Source organism: Mesoplodon mirus (genome assembly GCF_964341445.2).
Source record: "Mesoplodon mirus genome assembly, chromosome: 2".
Taxonomy (NCBI): domain Eukaryota; kingdom Metazoa; phylum Chordata; class Mammalia; order Artiodactyla; family Ziphiidae; genus Mesoplodon; species Mesoplodon mirus.
In genome coordinates, this window is record NC_138977.1 from 5,130,333 (window position 1) to 5,151,952 (window position 21,620).

The 21,620-nt window shown below is 41.8% G+C and overlaps 1 protein-coding gene across 9 annotated transcripts in view; it reads right to left on the reverse strand.

The window, feature by feature from the left end:
• DCLK2 (doublecortin like kinase 2) overlaps positions 1-21,620 on the reverse strand; it is a 162,503-nt gene that overhangs the window by 33,602 nt on the left and 107,281 nt on the right. For 6 of the 9 annotated variants that reach the window (XR_014293218.1, XM_082611170.1, XM_082611167.1 and 3 more), the window contains 3 exons: positions 8,740-8,815; positions 7,799-7,907; positions 6,109-6,166 (listed from right to left, as the gene is read on the reverse strand). Coding sequence is in view for 7 of the 9 variants with exons in the window: in XM_082611170.1 (XP_082467296.1) it covers positions 6,109-6,166; positions 7,799-7,907; positions 8,740-8,815 (243 nt within the window). In the remaining 2 variants the exon portion in view is untranslated. Of the gene's footprint in view, positions 1-6,108; positions 6,167-7,798; positions 7,908-8,739; positions 8,816-11,179; positions 11,517-21,620 lie in introns of those variants that run through there. The other 3 variants (XM_082611168.1, XM_082611166.1, XR_014293219.1) reach the window with 2 other exon arrangements.

Below are 21,620 nucleotides of genomic sequence, written 5' to 3' on the forward strand. Positions count from 1 at the left end.
GAAGACGGCGGCAGGGTTTGGAGTGATGTGGCCACAAGCCAAGGAATACTGTCAGCCACCAGAAGCTACTTAGAATCAAAGTACAGATTCTCCCCTAAAGCTTCCAGAGGGAGTGTGCATTTCAGACTTTTAGCCACCAGAACTGTGAGAAAATTAATTTCCGTTGTAAGCCACTAAGTTTGTGGTAATTTATTCCAACAGCCTCAGGAAATTAACACAATATACATTTAGATTTATGTCCTGCCTGGACCCATATCATGTAGATAATGAATGCAGAACTCTGGGAAGAGAAGGAATGACCACTTCTAAGCACCACAACAGAAAGCTCAGGGCTTCATACACTATGGGAATTCAATAAATATTTAGAATGAATATTATTTAGAATATCAAACTTGGAAGAATTCTTAAATTTACAAACACCATAGCCTTCTCAAAAGCCTCCTTAAATTTGGCCCCAAGGTAGATCTTGCAAAAATCTCCTATGTGGCATGTAAATCAATAAAGTTACAACACTCCTTCACACCATACACAAAAATAAACTCAAAATGGCTTAAAGACTTAAATATAAGACAGGACACCATAAAACTCCCAGAAGAGAACACAGGCAAAACATTCTCTGACATTAATAATAGCAATGTTTTCTTAGGTCAGTCTCCCAAGGCAATAGAAATAAAAGCAAAACTAAACAAATGGGACCTGATTAAACTTATAAGCTTTTGCATAGCAAAGGAAACCATAAACTAAACAAAAAGACAACCTACGGACTGGGAGAAAATATCTGCAAAAACGATGCGACCAATGAGGATTTAATTTCCAAAATATATAAACAGCTCATACAACTCAATAACAAAATAACAAACAACCCAATCAAAATATGGGCAGAAGACCTAAACAGACATTTCTCCAAAGAAGACATACAGATGGCCAATAGGTACATGAAGAGATGCTCAACATCACTAATTATCAGAGAAACGCAAATCAAAACTCCATTCAGGTATCATTTCACACCAGTCAGAATGGCCATCATTAAGAAGTCTGCAAATAATAAATGCTGGAGAGGGTGTCAAGAAAAGAGAACCCTCATACACTGTTGGTGGGGATTTAAATTGGTGCAGCTACTAGGGAGAACAGTATGGAAGTTCCTTAAAAAACTAAAAATAGAGTTATCATATAATCCAGCAATCTTACTCCTGGGCATATATCCAGAGAAAACTCTAATTTGAAAAGATAATGCAGCCCAGTGTTCACAGCAGCACTATATACAATAGCCAAGACATGGAAGCAACCTAAACGTCCGTCAAAAAATGAATGGATAAAGAAAATGTGGTACATATATACAAGGGAATATTACTCAGCCATAAAAAGAATGAAATAATGCCACTTGCAGCAACATGGAAGGACCTAGAGATGATCACACCAAGTGAAGTCAGTCAGACAGAGAAGGACAAGTATCATATGATATCACTTATATGGGGAATCTAAAACATGACACAAATGAACCTATCTACAAAACAGAAACAGACTCGCAGATATAGAAAACAAACTTATGGTTACCAAAGGGGAAAGGGGGTGGTGGAGGGATAAATTAGGAGTTTGGGATTGACAGATACAAGCTACTACATATAAAATACTGGGTTGGCCAGAAAGTTTGTTTGGTTTAAAGTAAAAATAAAAGACACATTTTTCATTTTCAAGAAGAACTTTATGGAACAACATATTCAGTAACCCAATGTACTTTTTGGCCAACCCAGTAGATAAACAACCAGGTCCTACTATATAGCACAGGGAACTACTGTATATTCAATATCCTGTAACAACCTATAATGAAAAAGAATATGAAAAAGAAAACGTATGTATAACTGAATCTCTTTGCTGTAAACCAGAAACTAACATAACATTATAAATCAATTTAAGAAAATCTCCTACTGAGGGACTTTCCTGGTGGTCCAGTGGCCCGCACTCCCAGTGCAGGGGGCCCGGGTTCGATCCCTGGTCAGGGAACTAGATCCTGCATTCATGTCGCAACTAAGAGTTTGTATGCTGCAACTAAGAGTCCGCATGCTGCAGTGAAGATCCCATGTGCCGCAACGAAGACCCAGCACAGCAAAAAGAAATAAATAATAAATAAGTAAATATTTTTAAAAAAGAAAAAGAAAACCTCCTACTTGGAAGAACCCAACATGCTTTCCATCTTCGGGGCCTCTACTCAGACTGCGCTGGCCGCCTCAAAAGCTTTTCTGTCATTACTGCCTACACAAGCCGTACCTACTGCTCAAATACAGCTCGAATGCTTCTTGCTCTAAGGCATCTCCACTGAGCACCTACTTCTCTCTCATGTGCTACCCTGAACCCCCATAACACTTTTACAGAACTGGTATTAATGTTAAATTACCTTATTCCTAGCACAGTATCTTGCACAAACATCAAATGTTAGGTAAACAAGTGAATTAATCTTGTACATTACAGAAAAGCAAACAGAAAACCAGAGGTTAAGAATTTTTCCCAGGTTCTTATTATAAGAACAAATGCATAAATTGAACTTGGAGAGGGGTCATGGTAGACTGGCCAGTGTAGACTGGCTGTGCAACCAACTAGCCCAAAGGTCCAATCACTGCTCTGCTTCTGTGTGACTTTTGGGAAGCTATTTAATTTGAATTTCCGTTTCTTTATCTGTAAAATCAGTACATCTGCTTTGCAAGTCATTAAAGATAATGTGCAAAATTCCTATATGTCCAAGCCTGGATAGATAATACATTTTGATAAATGGATAGATAACACATTTTGATAAATGGTCGATATTATTTTCAGCATTATTACTTTTCTGTATACAACCCACAAGGCAGAGGTAACGAACGATGCCCCCGAAGAGTGGCTGAATACCTCCCCTTAGATTTTGTTTTAAAAAAGCAAATTCTGGGCTTCCCTGGTGGCACAGTGGTTGAGAATCTGCCTGCCAATGTAGGGGACAGGGGTTCGAACCCTGGCCTGGGAAGATCTCACATGCCGCGGAGCAACTGGGCCAGTGAGCCACAACTACAGAGCCTGCGCGTCTGGAGCCTGTGCTCCGCAACGAGAGGCTGTGACAGTGAGAGGCCCGCGCACCGCGATGAAGAGTGGCCCCCGCTCGCCGCAACTAGAGAAAGCCCTTGCACAGAAACGAAGACCCAACACAGCCAAATTAATTAATTAATAACTTAATTAATTAAATTTATAAAAAAAGCAAATTCTCTATATCAATTTTTTTCCTAAGTATAAAATTTAGTGGAAAAATGTACCTATTTAGAACAAAACAAGCATGGGATTAACAGATACAAACTACTTTACATAAAATAGATAAGTAACAAGGATTTACTGTATAGCACAGGGAATTATATTCAATATCCTATAATAACCTATAATGAAATATAATCTGAAAAAATTACTGAACCACTTTGCTGTACACCTGAAACTAACACAATATTGTAAGTCAACTATCCTTCAGGTTTTTTTTAATAGTTTTAACATTATAATTTTATATAGTCAATGTGGAAATAATTGTTCAAATAAGCAAAATATCAGGATGGAAATAAGTATATGATCATGAATTATAAAAATAAAATGACATTCAATAACAAAGAAAAATAAGATCCAAATGTTTGAAGTGACCTATTCATTTGCCTCAACACTTAGTGTACCAGACTGAATTTTTTTGCATAAAGATTTTTTTTTCAACTACTGAGACAGCTGCTTAAATTTTAATCATGTAAACAATATCCTTGCCAGAGCAATTATTTTTAAACTTTTTTGAAAAAATACTTTAATACAGTTGTTTAGAATTTGGCTCCCAAAATTATGACACATTCTGCTTAAATAACACAATATCAGATACAAAGAGCAACACCTGCTTACATATGGAGACAGGCTTTGCAGCTGAAAATGTAATAAAATTGTTAGCACAATAACTGAAAACACATAGAATTATTTAAAGAAAATTACATTTAGAAAAACTTTATTCAAAGAAAAGGGGGCATTTTGCACAGACTGCTTCATTAGCTATCCCAATGTAGTAAAAAAAAAAAAAAAAAAAGTGTATGACAAATTTGCCTATTGGATTTTCCATTCTGGGTCTCTGAGAAGACTCTTCTAACACTGTATCTTAATATTTTAAGTTTCCTGTTAAAAATACACAATTTTGTAAACGTCTGATGAAGAATAGCTTTAGGAGTTCCATAAACATAAAACCACTACTATCACATCAAATCCTCCCAGCTATAACTTCTGAATTCCTCTGGCATATTAATAATATTGACAGTTAACATGTGTTAAATTCTTGTTATAGACCGGTACTTTTCTCCATGTTTTCTGTGCCTTAATTCAATTAATTCACAACAACCTCTGCCTTCGACATTATTAACAACTGCATTTTATAGGAAGAAACAGAGGGGTTAACTAATTTTTCCAAGGTCACACAGCACACAGAGGCAGAGCCCGGATTAAACGTCATACAATCTGGCTCTAGAGTAGTGCTGTTCAAAAGACATGTGACCCACATATGTAAATTTAAGTTTTCTAGCAGCCATGTTAAAAAGTATAAAAAGCAGGTAAAATGTATAACTTATGTAACCCAATATATCCGAGATAGTATCATGTCAACATGTAATCAAAAACAAAAGGTATTAATGAAGTATCTTACATTCTTCTTTTAGCATTAAGTCTTCAAAATCTGTTGTGTTTTACACTGAGAGTACATTTCAGTTCAGACTGGCCATACTTCAAGTGCTCAGCACCACAAGCACGAGGAACTCAGAGTCGGACCATGAGTTCTAGAGCCTTCTCTCTCTTTTTCTCAATTAATTAATTTATTTATTTATTTTGGGCTGTGTTGGGTCTTCGTTGCTGTGCGTGGGCTTTCTTTAGTTGCGGCGAGCGGGGGCTACTCTTCATTGCGGTGCGCGGGCTTCTCATTGTGGTGGCTTCTCTTGTTGTGGAGCACGGGATCTAGGCACGCAGGCTTCAGTAGTTGTGGCTCGTGGGCTCTAGAGCGCAGGCTCAGTAGTTGTGGCACACGGGCTTAGTTGCTCCGCGTCATGTGGGATCTTCCCGGACCAGGGCTCGAACCCATGTCCCCTGCGCTGGCAGGTGGATTCTTAACCACTGCGCCACCTTCCAGGGAAGGCCCTAGAGCCTGCTCTCTTAATTGCTATGCTACTCACCAGAAAGGAATCTAAAAAGGTCTTTGTCATCACTATTGTAGAATATTTATCCTTTCAAACGTAGTTGACATGGCAGTAATCTAGCAGCATTCCATCATTTGATTTTTTTCCCAGTCCCATCTTCAGGGTAGGACAGAGAAAAAAGTTCATCCATTTGGGGAGACAATCCATGGTATTTCTGCACATCCCACATCAGCTTTAGTTACAAACTATCTTTCCAAGTATGTCTGTATAGCAAACACCCTTGGAATACAGAGACAGGGTCTCCCCCAGGGGTGGAGGGCGATTTGTTTCCTGACCATGATAATAAAAATAATGCTCTCCTCTGGGGCAGAGGCTGGGTAGGGTGCCAGTGGTCCCCTCATAAGATTGGGGGGGTTCCTAAGCTTGGGGGTCCTCCACTGTGACACAAACCCACTGTGTGGACAGCATCCAGCTGGGCCCCTCTGCATCACTTCTGTGGGCTTTGGGAGTTAAGGGGAACCAGTGCAAGCATGGAGCTCCTGCTCTCTGCTGTGGTACCAGTAGTTGTTTTTGTCTCTGACCCAGGAATCTTGTGTCTTCTGCCACATCTACAAAGCTGGAAGGCTAATGTCTTAGTTTGAAAAGTCTCAGAACCCTCACAGTCCTTGAGGCACCTTTTGTGTGTTGCTGGGTTTTGATATAGACATCTCCCAGAGAGAAGAACTTGTATTTTTCAATGGTTAGGACAAAGATCAAATCAATTTACTGTTTTGCGATTAAGGTTTCTGAAAAGTGGCAGGGGAAAAAAAAAGGCTTGATAAGGTTTCCCCCGCTACTATCAGCAGACTCTTCCTACTACGATCTTGTCAAATCACCACTTAAGTTCCTTCACCGCAGTAAACATCTCTAAGTTTTTTCAGTTTCTTTTACAAAACAGTTATGTATACTGTACCTTTCCACAACATTTGGCTTTGTCTATAATCTTTAGGGCAAACTCCTTTCCTGTGGACCTATGGAATAATCAGAGGAAGGCCATTGAAAGACATAAATCAAAGACACCATCCATCCTGATTTCCTCTACAGCACAGACCCAGGGAAGAAAGAGTGGCTTCCTTCTCTATACACCAGAGAGGATGCTGAGTGGGGTCAGGGAGAAAAATACCCACAAAAGATTTTTTTAAAACCCACAAAGCCACACTGTCAATCTCCCTTTATAACTATTAATCATTACAATATTAAGTAACTCACATATTTAAAGTATTTAAATTCTGTTGTATCAGACTTGGACAAGAAGCTGTTCTTCCATACTTAAATCTCAAAAATAGTTCTCTTAGGAGACAGAATAAAATTAAGAAAAATGAATCAAAGCAACAGCAAATCTTCTTTTATCAATGTCTTTACATGAGTCCTTTAGTCACTAATTAGCCCATAATTCAAAACTGTAAAGTCCCTAGACTTTCAGTCTCTATTTCTCAGCCAAAACTCCACTTAGGATCTGGTGCCACCTTATCCACACCTTTAAACGTCCATATCTGGTACTAGAGACATCATTCATTTGACACAAGAATCCTGATGTTGTTATTTAACTTTTAATCACCTTTAGTATAACTTAATCTGAACATGTCAAAAATACATCTTTTAGAATAGGAAAGCAGTTCCAGAAAGAACACTGTGGTATTCTTAGAATAGGTTAGTTCTCTCAAGCACAAGCTGCTTTTGCCAGGTGGTCACAGTACACACTGATGAGACCTACCTTGGAAGAATAACTTTTATTTAAACTGCTTCTCCATAATAGAAACCAAACACTGCCTCAGATTTCTAATGAGTCTTTAGAAGTCATATTTTAGATGCTTGTTGCTTGAGCAGCAATCTGTGTACCAGAGCTAAGCAGAGGGGCTTAGAAGACAGGGAGCTACTTTGTGTACCATATAAGGAGCAGTAAAGCTTCATTGGAGATGTAGCAGAACAGGAAAACTGTAGTCACCAGAACTTTCTGGAAAACTCCCCCTCACCCATCTCCCACCACCACAACAAAAATTACCACTTAAAACAGCTAGAATAACAGGCTATAAACACAAAGACTCTAATCTGAGTCTTTCCCAGTTTTAATATTGTTTACAAAAGGCCTGGAATGTAAAAGAATGGATTTGTTACCATCTGAGAAATTAGGACCTTAAACAAAATAAGGCTGGACAAGCAAAAATATAATTTTAATAGGAGCAAAAGTTGGCTGATTCTGATATTGAGTAAAGTCAGAGCTCATGTATCCTGAACTACTGATAATATCCAATTAATTATTAGCTGAGAGGGTTAATGAATTAATATAAGTACAGCACTGAGAATAGAGCCTGGCACAGATAAGTGCTATAGGAGTTTTTTTTTAATTTTTTAATGAATCGTACTCTTTCCCATTTTTCTCTGGCTCATGGATGAGACCTGATATATCTCCCAAAGTACAAAGCAGGTTTATATTCTACATGTATACATATATTTTCCCCTGTCAAGTTGCCTGTGGGCATGCAAAACACTAGTCCTAAGAGTAGACTCTTTAAGAAGGCCTTTCATTCATTCAGATAAGAATAAGCTCCAAAGGAGAAACGTATGTGTCGGAGAACAAATGATCATCCTCACTGTCCACTCACCTGTCCATGCACTCTTTGACGACTGCAAAATTGCCATCACCAATAACCTTCCCAATTTTGTACTTCTCAAGAAGAGTTGACGATTCAGAGCACCTGTTTCCATTCACACCTGCAAAAAAGGATAAACACAAAGTCTAATGAACACATCACATTTCACCTTGATTCCTACAGATTGGTGAAATAATAAATCACAATGGAGTTATTTCTAAATCTGTGGTCAACTAAAGAAAATCCTCTGAGCCTATTCTCTGAGTAGAACACCTGAATCACCAATTTCCTTTTGGCCTTGTTGGTTGGAATCAGAAACCAACCAAATCAATAAACCTAACAAATCCCTGAAATATCAGCTGAAAATAAGTGATTAGCTTTGGGTAAAAGGGAAGTCTAACCAAAACTTTGTAAACTTTTTGTCAACTCTGGAGAAAGGGGGAGGGGATGATGATGGGGACTTAATCTTAGAAATTTTCTCTTCAAGATTTTCTAGTAAAGAAAATTCTGGCCACTTAGGATACCTTGTTAAGGCTAATTTCTGGCTCAAAGTGTCCTCAAAAAGGAGAAGGGGGAGGGGCAGGAGAAGGAAGTGGTTAAGATCCACCACTTTTCACAATGTATCCCCAGTGCCCTGTACATAGCTGACATCAAACAAAGAAACCCACTTAAAGTTATCTAAGAACAAGGAAAGTCTACATTTAGGAATTGTGAGCAGACTGCCACTAAGGAAAAATAAAGGAAACCCAAGACTAAAATTTGAAATTGGGTAGCTTAATTAACGAGATTCTATACATATTGATGTGACCCCTGCCCAATAAGGCTAAACAGGCTAACTGGTGTCATGATCCCATTGCTGTTTAGGGAGATAACTTAGCACAAGTGGGTTTGGGGGGCGACCAGGTTCACATGGATGGCTTCCCTTATAAAAGTAATCATAGACTGAGAGCTACCTTCAGGACTCATGCAACGATCAAGTTCAGGCCCGCCATTTACATTGGAAGAAGATCGGCCATGTGCAGAAATCTGCTGAAAGAGGAAAGTGCCCATTATTTATCAGGATAAGTTTCCGAATCTTTAGCTAGCTCATCCTTAAGAGAATAGAAAATGGGGGCTTCCCTGGTGGCACAGTGGTTGAGAGTCCACCTGCCGATGCAGGGGACATGGGTTCGTGCCCCGGTCTGGGAAGATCCCACATGCCACAGAGCGGCTGGGCCCGTGAGCCACGGCCGCTGAGCCTGTGCTCTACAACGGGAGAGGCCACAACAGTGAGAGGCCCGTGTACCGCAAAAAAAAAAAAAAAGAGAGAGAATAGAAAATACTTATATAATAGAATGCAAAAAAAGTAAAATAAAATGGTACAGAAACAGAGGAAGCATCCCCTTGCTTCTCATCTCACCTTTCTCCCTATATACAATCCCATTAATACAGTTCTTCCTTAGATACAGTATTTTCAATTCATATTAGTATGAGGAAAATTGACATATGTTACTCTTCTTTGATACTGTGTTACTTTTGATCTCAACGAAGTAACATAAGGAGACTTTCATGGCATCACCCATGAACAAGGTAGTTACTAGCGGCACAAGGCTTAGAACTACAGATAATTACAAGAACGTCAGCAAACAGTCCCCAGATCCCACATTCTCCACCCTTCCCCACACCCTGGCTGACCACCAGAGTCCCTGCTAGGGTCGAGCTCTTCTCAGAAGTCCAGCCCCATGTCCGGGAGTGTATCACCTTCCGCACCCTCCTGTAGCTTCAGGACCCAGAGAACAGCCCTGGCTCAATCAACTCCTTTGCCACCCTAAGACAGCAGGAATTCCTCTGAAGCATCATAAGGAGCTTTTTTTTTTTTTACTAAGAACCAGAGGGGAATAAAAGATAAAGATTTTAGGTAGGTTCCAACTTCACAAAAAGCTGAAGTTCCCAGTTGAACACAGAAATATCTCTAGTTCTTAGGTAAACTGAAAAACTCATATTATGACTATTCTTCATATATTTATTTATTACTATTTTGTTTTATTATTTATTTTCTTTATTATTCCGTAGGCTTATGGAATTTTTTCTTAATTTCCAAGGGCTATTACACTTTCAAACTCAATCTTTTCTCTTTCATCTTTAATTGTCTTTCTTCTCTTTCAAAAAAAAAAAAAGTATTCCTTTCAGGAGTTTAAACATCAAAAGACTTACCAAATACTGAGAAGCACCTTTGGCATTTTTTGTGCTGGTGTGTTTACATGCTTGCCTCTGTGCCCAAACTATCCGGGCAGCTTCTGCCCCAGAGCAGCTGTGTCTTCCTCATCCCCGCCTCCTCCATGTGCAGCACAGGGCCTGGTGCACACACTACTTAATTCACACTTGCTAACTGAAAGGACAGATAGCACAGGTCTAGGGCAGGGACCTACCCTTCCCACAGGGCCCAGAAGCTGGAGACACTGGGTCCACGCTCTTCCTCTGGGTGAAGTGGAGAACCTCCCAGATGCTGAGTTTGGTTCAATCCAGGAAAACCCAATACTTACAACATTCCTTCAAACAGGATCATCCAGAAGGTATTTGGGGATAAAATATGAGCCTCAAGAATGAGAGGCACGTAAAAATTAGGCTGTTTTCTCAGGTCCCGCGGAACCACACCTGTGTGGACAGTAAAACCAGGAGTGGCGTGTCCTGCTAGGAAACCCAGGGCCACGGAAAAGCAGTGGTGACAGCCACCAGATGAGCCCCCTCCTGAGGACAAACACACCTCTCATGAGTGTCTGTGTCCTACACGCTGATGGGGAGTAGTCGTGCAGGAACGGGGGTGTACGTGTGGGTCGCTTTCTGGCCACCCTTAACCTGATGAAAACGCTGTAGGCGGATGAACACCTGGCTCCTCAATCACTGTTTCCTCACAATACAGGTAATTTGGTGGACAAAGGTTTTCAAAATGGAGCTTTTTTGTTTGTTTTATTCCTTCTTTTTTTTTTCCTGCTGAAATTGAAGGCAACTCCAAATTCAGTAGGAGTCTATGCTAGAATGTTTAAAAGCTAGACTTTTAAAATCAAGCCCCAGAGAGGGAGCATAAAAGGAAGCTGAAAGGAAAACCACAGCATTCTCTGCTCCATTCATGGCCACAGCAACTACCCCAGTCCTGGTCGTCCTCAGCTTCTCTCGGCACCTCTACCAGAGGCCTCCTCAGTTCCATCAGTCTCTCCCACTCCACGATTATAGCCAGAGAAGCTTTTCTGAAGGATAGTTCTGACATCACCCCTAGGATCCCAGAAACTCATTGGGTCTTCGTTACCAACAGACTAACCCACACGTATTCAGCATGGCACTCAGGCCATGATTTATCCTCTTACCTACCTGTCCAACTTGTTTCCCGCCACTTTTTTTCATGTATTTCATACTTACATTAACTCCAATAATCTTTCTTTTTTTAAAAATTTTTTTGAGTAGCTTTATTTATTTATTTTTGGCTGTGTTGGGTCTTCGTTGCTGTGCGCGGGCTTTCTCTAGTTGCGGCGAGTGGGGGCTCCTCTTCGTTGCGGTGCGCAGGCTTCTCACTGCGGTGGCTTCTCTTGTTGTGGAGCACAGGCTCTAGGCGCACAGGCTTCAGTAGTTGTGACACGCGGGCTCAGCAGTTGTGGCACGTGGGCTCTAGAGCACAGGCTCGGCAGTTGTGGCGCACGGGCTTAGTTGTTCTGCGGCATGTGAGAACTCTCCGGACCAGGGCTTGAACCCGTGTCCCCTGCATCGGCAAGCGGATTCTTAACCACTGCGCCACCAGGGAAGTCTCCGATAATCTTTTTTTTTTTTTTTGAAACGTTGCTAAAACTTTCTAAGCCTTAATTTTCTGCTCTGAATATAGGGATAGTAGCAGCAGCTGGTGCAAGATGTGCTAAAGAATTAAAATTAGCTCATGCACGTAAAATCATTTAGCACAATCACTGACATGTAACAATAACTCAATATTAGTTATTAGTATTTTTCCTCAAAACATCTAGCATAGGGCCTTGAAGTGAGTGTCTGAGAAATGCTTTTGAATTATTGAATGTACAATGGCTATAAGAGATCGTTTGCTAAATAATTCATTCGAAGTCTGTTCCACTTCTAATCCAACTCTTCCTAGATTGAAAACTGTCAGTCATGGGAATAAGAGATCCAAATTAAACTCATATCAGCCACATTCTTAATGGAATAAAGATAAGAAGAATGTCATTTTGGGGAAAGTTTTAGATCTCAAAAGATAACTGGAAAGATCCCCTTTGATCACGGCTTGCCTTTAGGTTACAGGGATGGGGGAGGTGGACTGTCAATGTCTGGGAGCAGCAGTGGACAGTGGCTGGCTTACCTGAATGTCTATATCTCACAGCCCAGAGCGGGGCAGCCTCATGCCCTCAGGACACAGCTGGCTGGGTCCAGCCTGGGCACTGAAGGAACCATCTCCCTTCCCAACACTCAGAGCCAGAGGGAGTGTGCAGCGTGCAGACCCCATACCCACTGCTGAGGTGCGAAGACCTGCCTTCCCCCAGGCCTGCTTGCTCAGCTCTCCTGGAAGCAGGTAACATTCTTCTCACAGGTCTCTTTCTTGAGCTAATTTGAGAAGTTAGTTCATTGCAAGCTGATACATTCTGACTCAAGGGCTAAGAAGGAAGTCTTGGAAGGAGCTAAAATGCAGGCATTTTTACCTCTTTGTACATTTTCACATGGATGTGTGACTCTCTGGAGTGTTTACTGAGCTCCTGTCAACCCCTGTAACTTTCTCAATGTTTCTTTTGATTAAACCCCCATTCCCACCTATCCTGATTCCCTGTACAGTCCAGCAATTACAAACCTGGTTTGTGTTGGGATTCAGAGGTGGCAAGGAGCCAGAACAGGTGGTGGAAGATGGTCCTCCAGCAACTGGGCTGAAGCCTGGCCTCGGAGGTTGCCTCATGGGCAGCGTGAGGGCACAGGCCCACGTGAGAGGCTACTTTCATGTGTACCTGACAGAAGTTTCACTAAATCACCAGGAAATGCAGCTTTCTTAGCAAGGCTTGATGGCAAGAAGATTATTTTTCAAGACTCTCAAACAGAATGATTTTTTTTCAAAGTGCTAAACCTCAAGCATTTAAAAACTAGAGAGTTAACAGTAGTGACATAACTGATTACCTGCCCCAATATGTTCCTTTATTTGAAAATAAAGCTTTCATGAAGAAAATGAAAACATAAAGAAATGAGGGAATCATCTTATTATAACACAGCTCAACAGACAGGACATGATTAGACCCACGGACAGTTTTCCTTTCCTCCCTCAGCTACAACCTGTGCTGGCTGCAAAGGATGCAAAGATGTAGGGCCAAGGTCATTACTGCCGGAAGCTTGCAGTCTCAGGAAGAGGCGTGTGTGCACCCTTAAAACCCTTCCCAGAATCCTCACCTAACCATTTGAAGGTTCCTTCTGATGGTTACAAACGCCCGTGAGGATCCATGCGAGGGAACCACTTCGCTACAGCACGAATCTGCACTTAGCGTTCTGGAGTCACACCGCTAGCAATTAAGCTCACGTGACCTCCTGGCAATGAAGCCTGGTGCTCTGAGAATCCAAGAAAAGCTGGGTATTCACCAAGATGTCTGGGCAGATCCCTGGCAAACGTGAAGTGTCTACTGTTACGTATAAAGCAAAGCACTCCCGGTGCCCTGAGAGACATGCAGGCAAAAGAGGAAGGAAAACACTAGGGCGAAAGCTATGACTACAAAATTCCCACCATTTACCAGGCAGAATTTATGGATTTCCCTGTCCCTTGTAAGAGAACTGTTCTCTTACAGTTGAAGCAAGGAGAGATTAAAATATGGCAATCCTGATTAAAACCTGTTCCATTTCTATTGTCCAACTAAACATTTTTTTTTAATCTCTTAAAATGCTAATGAGCTTTCATGCTTCCATCAGCAACCAGGACGCTGAGAGAGCACGAAGACTGTGCCTAGATGCTGCATTGAGGTGAGCTGCTCCTCCATAAAGCATAAACGGATGGCAGCAACTGGGATCTGTCAAGATATCTTCCATAATTACTAACTGGTTCAAAAAGGTGTCACGATGTTTAGGGCTGGGAAGCAGAGGGGACACACTTCCTGGTGAGTGAAGGAAGGAAAGTGATTTAAAAGACTGAAGATCTTGCCGAGCACATTCTCTGGGACCTGCTCCACTGCGCCACCACCTACCTGCTCTCTGGCAGCAGCAGCTCCACCTTTAGGAGTATGCAAGGAAAGAAATGCACAAGGATCCACTTCTGCTAAGAACTTTTTAAAAAGACTTGAAAACAAGCAGAAAAGGCTATACAGTACTCTCAACTAGCTTCATTTAAAAGGGCATTCAGGGCTGAGTAAGTACATTTGATAATCATTAACATGCCAGCTTTCCACATGTTTAGTAGGGAACTTAAGTCAAAGTGTCCTACATGAAATTTCTTACTATTTCTACAAAACTTAGAATTTAAAGAGAATGTTAAGTGCTATACTAACATTGAAGTTTTGTTCAGAAGTAGGCAGTTCTCAAAAAAAAGTAGCAAAAATAGTTCTCTTAATGCTACTTAATAGAACTACTTAATGGTCCAAACTTCATTTTGGTTTTTCATAAAAGGAAGCATCTGAACAGAATCTAGCATATAATACTTGTGTAGTGAGTTCACTTTCTCGAATGCATCCTGGAAAACAGCACTATGATTCAATTTTTAAGTGGCCTACTGCAGGGGTCAGAAACATTTTCTGCAAAGGGCCAGAGAGTAATTTTAGCCTTTGTGGGTCATACGGTCTTTGTCACAACTACTCAACTCTGCTGTTGTAGCATGAAAACAGCCATAGACCAAATGGAAACAAATGAGCATGGCTGTATTCCAATAAAACTTTATTGAGAAAAACAGGTGCTGGGCCAAATGTGGCCACAGGCAAATAAATTCCTGGTCTACAAGAACTTTCTTAGGAAAGATTTTCCTCCAATATAATTCTTACACTTTTAAATGCTTAGAACAGAATAAACCCCAGGGTATGGTTGTTATAAAGCAGTGGTTCTCTGTCCTTGGCTGTACATTAGAATTACCAGGGAAGATTTGAAAAATTCTATTGCCAGGCTGCACCGCAGATTAAAGAATTCTTGCATGTAGGGCCCAGGCATCAATATTTTTTTAAGCTCCACAGAAGGTCTAATGTGTAGCTAAGGTTGAGAACCTCTGTGGAGGAAGTTTCTGGCAGTAATTGTAATTAATCGTCCAGCTATCTTAATTTAAGTTCTCTCTGTCACTCATCCAGTAACCTAGCCATTGTGAGTCATCAGTAGCCCAAGAACAATGTTCTCTTTGTAAGAAAAGGAAAGAAGCAACTCATTACAGTTTACTGAATGCCTACTTTGTGCCAAGTCTTAAAATGAGTACTTTTATATCTTATGAATTAGGTATTATCATCATCTCCATCGATCTGTGAAGAAACCAAAGCTCAGAGAGGTTATATAACTTGCCCAAATGCCACAGCAAATGTGGATTCAGAATTTAAACCCGGGTCTGACTGCAGAGCCCAGGCTATTCGGCTAGTCTCACACTATGACCTCCTCAAGAAGTCTTGTACCCTATACCAGACTCACTGATCAAAATATTCACTGGGGTATATTTAGAACATGATTTCAGAGTACATAACTATAATCACATTCTTATAATTTAATCAAATAATATACAAGTCAATAAATAAATACACAGCCTTTCCTCACATAAAGCAATCTTAAGAAAAATTGTTCTTTAAAAAGATGACCTGTGAACTGTACTGAAGATTTTTTTAAAAATCAGTATTCTAGATATTACTTGTAAATAGATTTGCCTCATTATCATTTTTTTGGTGTTTTGTAAAAAATATCAGAAATATCAGTTCCATTAATTAGAAGGAAAACCAGTATAAATTAGGCATCCATTTAAAAACAGAAGCTTTATCGCTTTAATATTGGATTTGTGATAATTTACTTCGGAATACTTCAGTATTAGTAATGAGACATGAGAACCATTAATCTGAATCAGCACCCAAGGGTTAGTAACATACAAAGTATTCCTATCTGTAGCCATACCTTACACTTGGTTTCATTTGGTAAAATCAGTGGTGCTTGAGACTTGTGACTGGTTCACAGTGGTGAACAGCAGTAAACAGGACCCACTGTCTGTGCATGTACATGGTTTGAGACGGTAGCCAGCTCAAGTCCACGAAAGTTTAATAGGGAAGAACAAACCTGACTCCATACTGGATGTTTCTTTTACTTTAACCTTTATATTCTATTGCTTTTGCTACAATAACTAAAAGAATGTTGCTTCTAGCCTGAAATATACAGGACAGCCCATTCTCAAGGCGCTGACCTTTAAAGATATAACATTTTCCCATTCATATAGAGATAAAAAGTTACAGAACAGAGAATAACATTTGTCTTGCTGGAGGTTGACAGGAACATTGTGACCTGACCTACATGGACAGCTGCAAGAACAAAGGATTCCAGCACCAAGAAGTTTGTCACAACCAGCCACAGCCCCTCCCCTTTTAGTATAAAAGAAGCCTGAGTTCTAACTCAGGTAAGATGGTTCTTTGGGACACTAGTCCTCCATCTTCTCGGTCTGCTGGCTTTCCGAATGAAGTCTCTGTTCCTTGCCTCAACAACTCCTCTCTCAATTTATTAGCCTGTCATGTGGTGAGCAGTTCGAGCTGGGACCCAGTTACAAAAGGAGCTGTATGGAACCTGCTGACTTTGGCTTTCTGTTCCTCTGAGTATCGCTGCCACCTCAGTTGACTACATGGCCTGCCAAAACCAGCAAAGAATCTCATCACATCCCTATGAGTGAGCCTTTCAAGCATTGGATTTTGCTTATTGGATTACTAGATTTTTCGGCAATAGGTGGTATGGCCACACCTACCTGCTAAACATGTCTACATGATTTCAGTGTGAGGTACCACCAATTTCTAGGATGCCTGCATGGTGGGGGAGGTGGTGCCTGTCTCTTCAGTGCCAACAATGGAGGCTATCACTGTCTGACACTGGCACAGGCCAGCTCACTACCACAACCTCTAAGTATTATCGCCATCCAATTTTCTAATGCGTGACCGAGAAGAAGGTTTAATTACCCACTTTCACGAATAAGGGGGCGTTTAAGATAAACACATATGCTGCTTATATTCAAATAAAGTTTTTACAATTGATCCAACTTATACACTGATTTGCTTGGCAAACTCTCCCTCCACCCCCATAAAAAAGGGCTTCCACCCAGGTGAGCCATTTACCCACCAAATGCTTTTTTTTTTACTTAACAACTACAATGTACAAATCACTGTCCTCAGACAGAATCTGGGAGTCATTGTGATGATTTCTTTTTTAGGGCACTGAAGTCTCCAAAACTGCTTGGTACCTCTTTTGCTTTTGTTTCTGTCAACAAAATCAATTATGTTCAGAGATGAAGTCACCACCCAACATTTCTGAGGTAATAAAGGAGGTATATAAGTCGTCAGTCTCTTCGGACCGAAGACCATTAACTAGTTTTAAATACCAAAGAAAAGCCAAAGCTCCAGGGAAAAGCGAAAATGTTGAAGGTCAGACGCTACCGTGGATTTACATTTCACAGCTTCGAAAAGAAGTTTTGACTTCAGAAGGTCAAAGAGTTACATTTTAGCTCTGCCAATCAGTATGAGATACTACCAGCCCTTTCATCACACTTCACAAATCTGGAAAATCTTTCACCACCAGCAGACCCAGGAGACATTCATCAGACAAAATATCAGCACATCAGACAGTTTATAATCTCAAGATGTTGGATAATGTTCCAAATGTACTTTTTTCTTTCTTCTTTCAACGAACAAGAATGCTCACAGTAGACAGCCCCTGGGCATACACTTCAGCATCAAAACATGAGACATCCCCCAGTGTCCACAGATGTGCCCCTGACTCTGAAGCCTTGAGTTACTACAGCCTTGAAAGTCTTAAACTGGGACATGGATGATGAATTAAATTTCAGGGAAATGCTTTCTTCATCCATCTGGCAGCTGATGACACATTTAGTACCCTTTATTGCCTATCTGTCCCAAAGAAAATGCTGTGATTTACTCACAGTAAATATTCCAGAAGGGAAGGTTATCAGCTAGATCGAAGGGACTCAGAGGGACCTGGGCAGAGGAAACAGGAGACCACGGGCTGAGGTCAAGGAGAAAATGGAGGATCAGGAAGATGGGGGATTAAGAGAAGAAAACAACAGCGGTGGTAGGATTCTAGGATTTGCAGGGGAGAGAAAAGAATGCACAGGGAGTGATCGGTCTGGAGAACAAAAGGACTGGAAGGAGAACAAAGCAATGAAATGGATGGGGAGAGAGACTTCTGTGGTGCTCAAAAGGGAGAATGGACAGAAAGCTACTGAGGGAGCAGACGCAGCCTAGGAAAGAAAGTCTGGGTGAGAGGAAAGCAGAGAAGGGGAGTGGGAGCCACAGCCTCCAAGATGGTCCCCGTGAGCCTCGTCTCCTGACGTGCATGCCCTCGTGCAGTCTCTTCCCACGCTTAACTGGGCTGACATCTGTGACTACGGAGCCATGATGGAAATGATGGTGTCTGACCTGCGAGGCTAGGTCGTAGAAAGGGGAACGTCTGCATGGCACTCTCTTTCAGACCACTCACTCTGGGGAAATGCAGTCGCCACATTCTGAGGATCCTGAAGCCAATTTAGGGAGGGGTCCACATGGTGAGGAGCTGAGGCCTCCTGCCAAGAGCCGGCACAACTTGCCACCAAGTGAGTGAGTCACCTTGGGAGGGGATCATCCGTTCCCAGTCAAGCTGCCGGCGACTGAAGCCCTGGTATACATATTGACTACAACCTCTTCAAAGATCTTAAGCTGCTCCTGAATTCCTGACCCACAAGAACTGTGGGAGAAAATTTTTTTTTTTTTTTTTTTTTTTTTTTTGCGGTACGCGGGCCTCTTACTGTTGTGGCCTCTCCTGTTGCGGAGCACAGGCTCCGGACGCGCAGGCTCAGTGGCCATGGCTCACGGGCCCAGCCGCTCCGCAGCATGTGGGATCTTCCCGGACTGGGGCACGAACCCGTGTCCCCTGCATTGGCAGGCGGACTCTCAACCACTGCGCCACCAGGGAAGCCCAAGAAAATAATTTTTTATTGTTGTTTTAAGCTGCTAATTTGGGGATAGCTTGTTACTAACAGAATTACCTGTAGATTACTAATAGGGTTGGAACATGTAGAGAGGGCAGGAAAACAAAGACGAAGGGTAGAGCTCGGAGGGAAAGTCATAACAGAAAAGCAGAGAAGGTAATAATATCTGGAGTCTGACTTCTCTCACTTTCTCTTTCCTTCTCCTACAGTACTGCATATCATTTTTTTTTCTAAGTGAAACTTCCCTCATGTGAAAACTGAACCTGGAAATCCCAATGCTTACTGTAATACAAATAGAATATAAAAGACTAACAATAGAATAATAGAGTAACAAAGCTATTCTAAGTCCTTTCTTTATATTTAATCAGTTGATCTCAACCCTGTGCAGTAGGTCCTAGGAATCCCCTTTTTTACAGATAACGGTGATGTGAGTTGCCCAAGGCCACACAGCTAGTGAGTAGCCAAGATGAAACCCAGACACTCCGGTTTCCGAGCTCACACCCTGAATCACTGCACCATCTTGTGTCCATCTCAGAGCAGGGGCCTCTGGGCTTCTCCCTTCTCTGAGCCTCTCTTTCTATGTAACTGCACACTAGCGGGTGCCATCTCTGCCTTCATCCTCTGGTCTAAATGGGTCCCTTATCTTAACTGGGACAGATTGGAACATTCACAGAAAATTTTAATAAGTAAGGAGAATAAAAGGAAAATAAACAAGAGTTCTTCCTGACACAGGCCTAGTACAACCTGGCATGAGCTGGCCTTACCTCAAGGCCTTTGGCTCCCCGTCTGCCTGGCTTGGTGGGTAGCCTGGTCCACAGTGGTGGAAACAGCTGCAAAAACACCTCCTCCCCACGTGACTATCACCACGAGTGGTCCTGTCTTTTAGAAAAGCCGGATTCCTAAAACTTGTACAAAAGCAAAGCCAACTTCTCATACCTAGGCACTAGGTTCTAGGGAAGAAGCCCAGTGGGTAGCCCTAGCAACTCATTTTACTAATTTCTGGTCTGAGTAGTACTGTAGTACTGTAGTTCCAGTATTCTGTATAACAGACTTGCCCTGCTTTCTCACTGTGTCTTTGGGGGCCAGTAGTGGTTATGAGCGTGCACTCTGCATGCAAATCCCAGTCATGCCAGTGTGCTCACAAGGTGGCCTCCATCACAGGCCCACTATGGAACATTATCCCAGGTCGAGGTACCCATGCACCTGCTGGGGCAGGACTACACAGTCTGTTTCCAACCTGTGCCAGTCTTGACCATACTCAGCTCCATTGATGGCTTCCAAAAAAACCCAAACAAACAAACAAACCCAATAACCCTAACCCATTGTGAACTTTGTCATTTTACTAAAGCTGACCCACTAAAGTAAAACTGCTGGTCACACAGTGTAACCATTTCACTTGAAAAGAATCCCCATTAGATACGATGAACAATCTCCTACACCAAGCCTCCCAGGAAGAGCTGCCAACAGGAGTTCTTCTCTGTCTTCCTCTGGCCTTACCCCCTCCCCTACCCCAGGATCACCTCTCCCTTTTCCCAACCCTCCCCTCTCCTTATTCCTTTCCCAGTCTCACAACCCGTTTTTTTTGTTTGTTTGTTTTTGCGGTACGCGGGCCTCTCACTGTTGTGGCCTCTCCCGTTGCGGAGCACAGGCTCCAGACGCGCAGGCTCAGTGGCCATGGCTCATGGGCCCAGCCGCTCCACGGCACATGGGATCCTCCCGGACCGGGGCACAAACCCGCGTCCCCTGCATCGGCAGGCGGACCCCCAACCACTGTGCCACCAGGGAAGCCCCTCACAACCCGTTTTTATTCAGAGCATTTGTGTGTATCTAAACCCAGGCACTCACCCTCCTAAAAGGCCTACGCAGCACAGCTTTTCCAAGGGGTGCCTGTGTTGGGGTCACTGAAGCAGGCCCACCAGGGACGGGGGAAGGTCAAAAGTTAGAGACGGAGACTGTGAAAGGGTCAGAGATCCCAACTGGCCACTGGGACCTAGAGCCACTCACTTCACATCTCTGCACCTCAAATTCTTTTTTTTTTTTAGGTCAAGGTGAGTTTATCGTCCAAATAGCATAACCTAACTGCATCCAAAACCATCTGAAATCCATCTTTAAGCTAGTCAGGAAAACAGGTTATTATTTTTAAAAATCACTGAACACTGAACAGATAGGACCTCTTAAAAGGCAGCTGACTATACCATGTCACCGTCATGACCAGTACAATGCTTTTTTCATACTTCCTAAAAAGCTGCTGTGAATACTGATCATACTACTTTAGCATATACTCAAATGCTGGCCAAATAAACACCCACACCCACCTCTTACAGAGTACATGGTGAGAGAATAACATTGACTTGATATGGCATCACACTCGTTTTAAAGCAAAAAAAAAAAAATTAAAATAATAATAAAAGTAAGTCCAAGATGAGAAACTGTAACAGAGGGAGAGATTCGAGTATACCTCATATTCTCCATCTATACAATGAAGACAAACTAAAAGATCTGAGGCCACTTCCAGTTTCCATATTCTATGGTTTTAGGTAACAGTCTAGCGAAACCAAAGAGTTATAATTGAGGGACAACTAACTCTCAGTTGTCCTAACATCTTTTGGTTTTAGGTTTAAAGAACCTTAATTACTTGGTCGCCACACTATTTCTTTTTTTTTTAATTTTCTTTTATTTATTTTTTTATACAGCAGGTCCTCTGTTAGT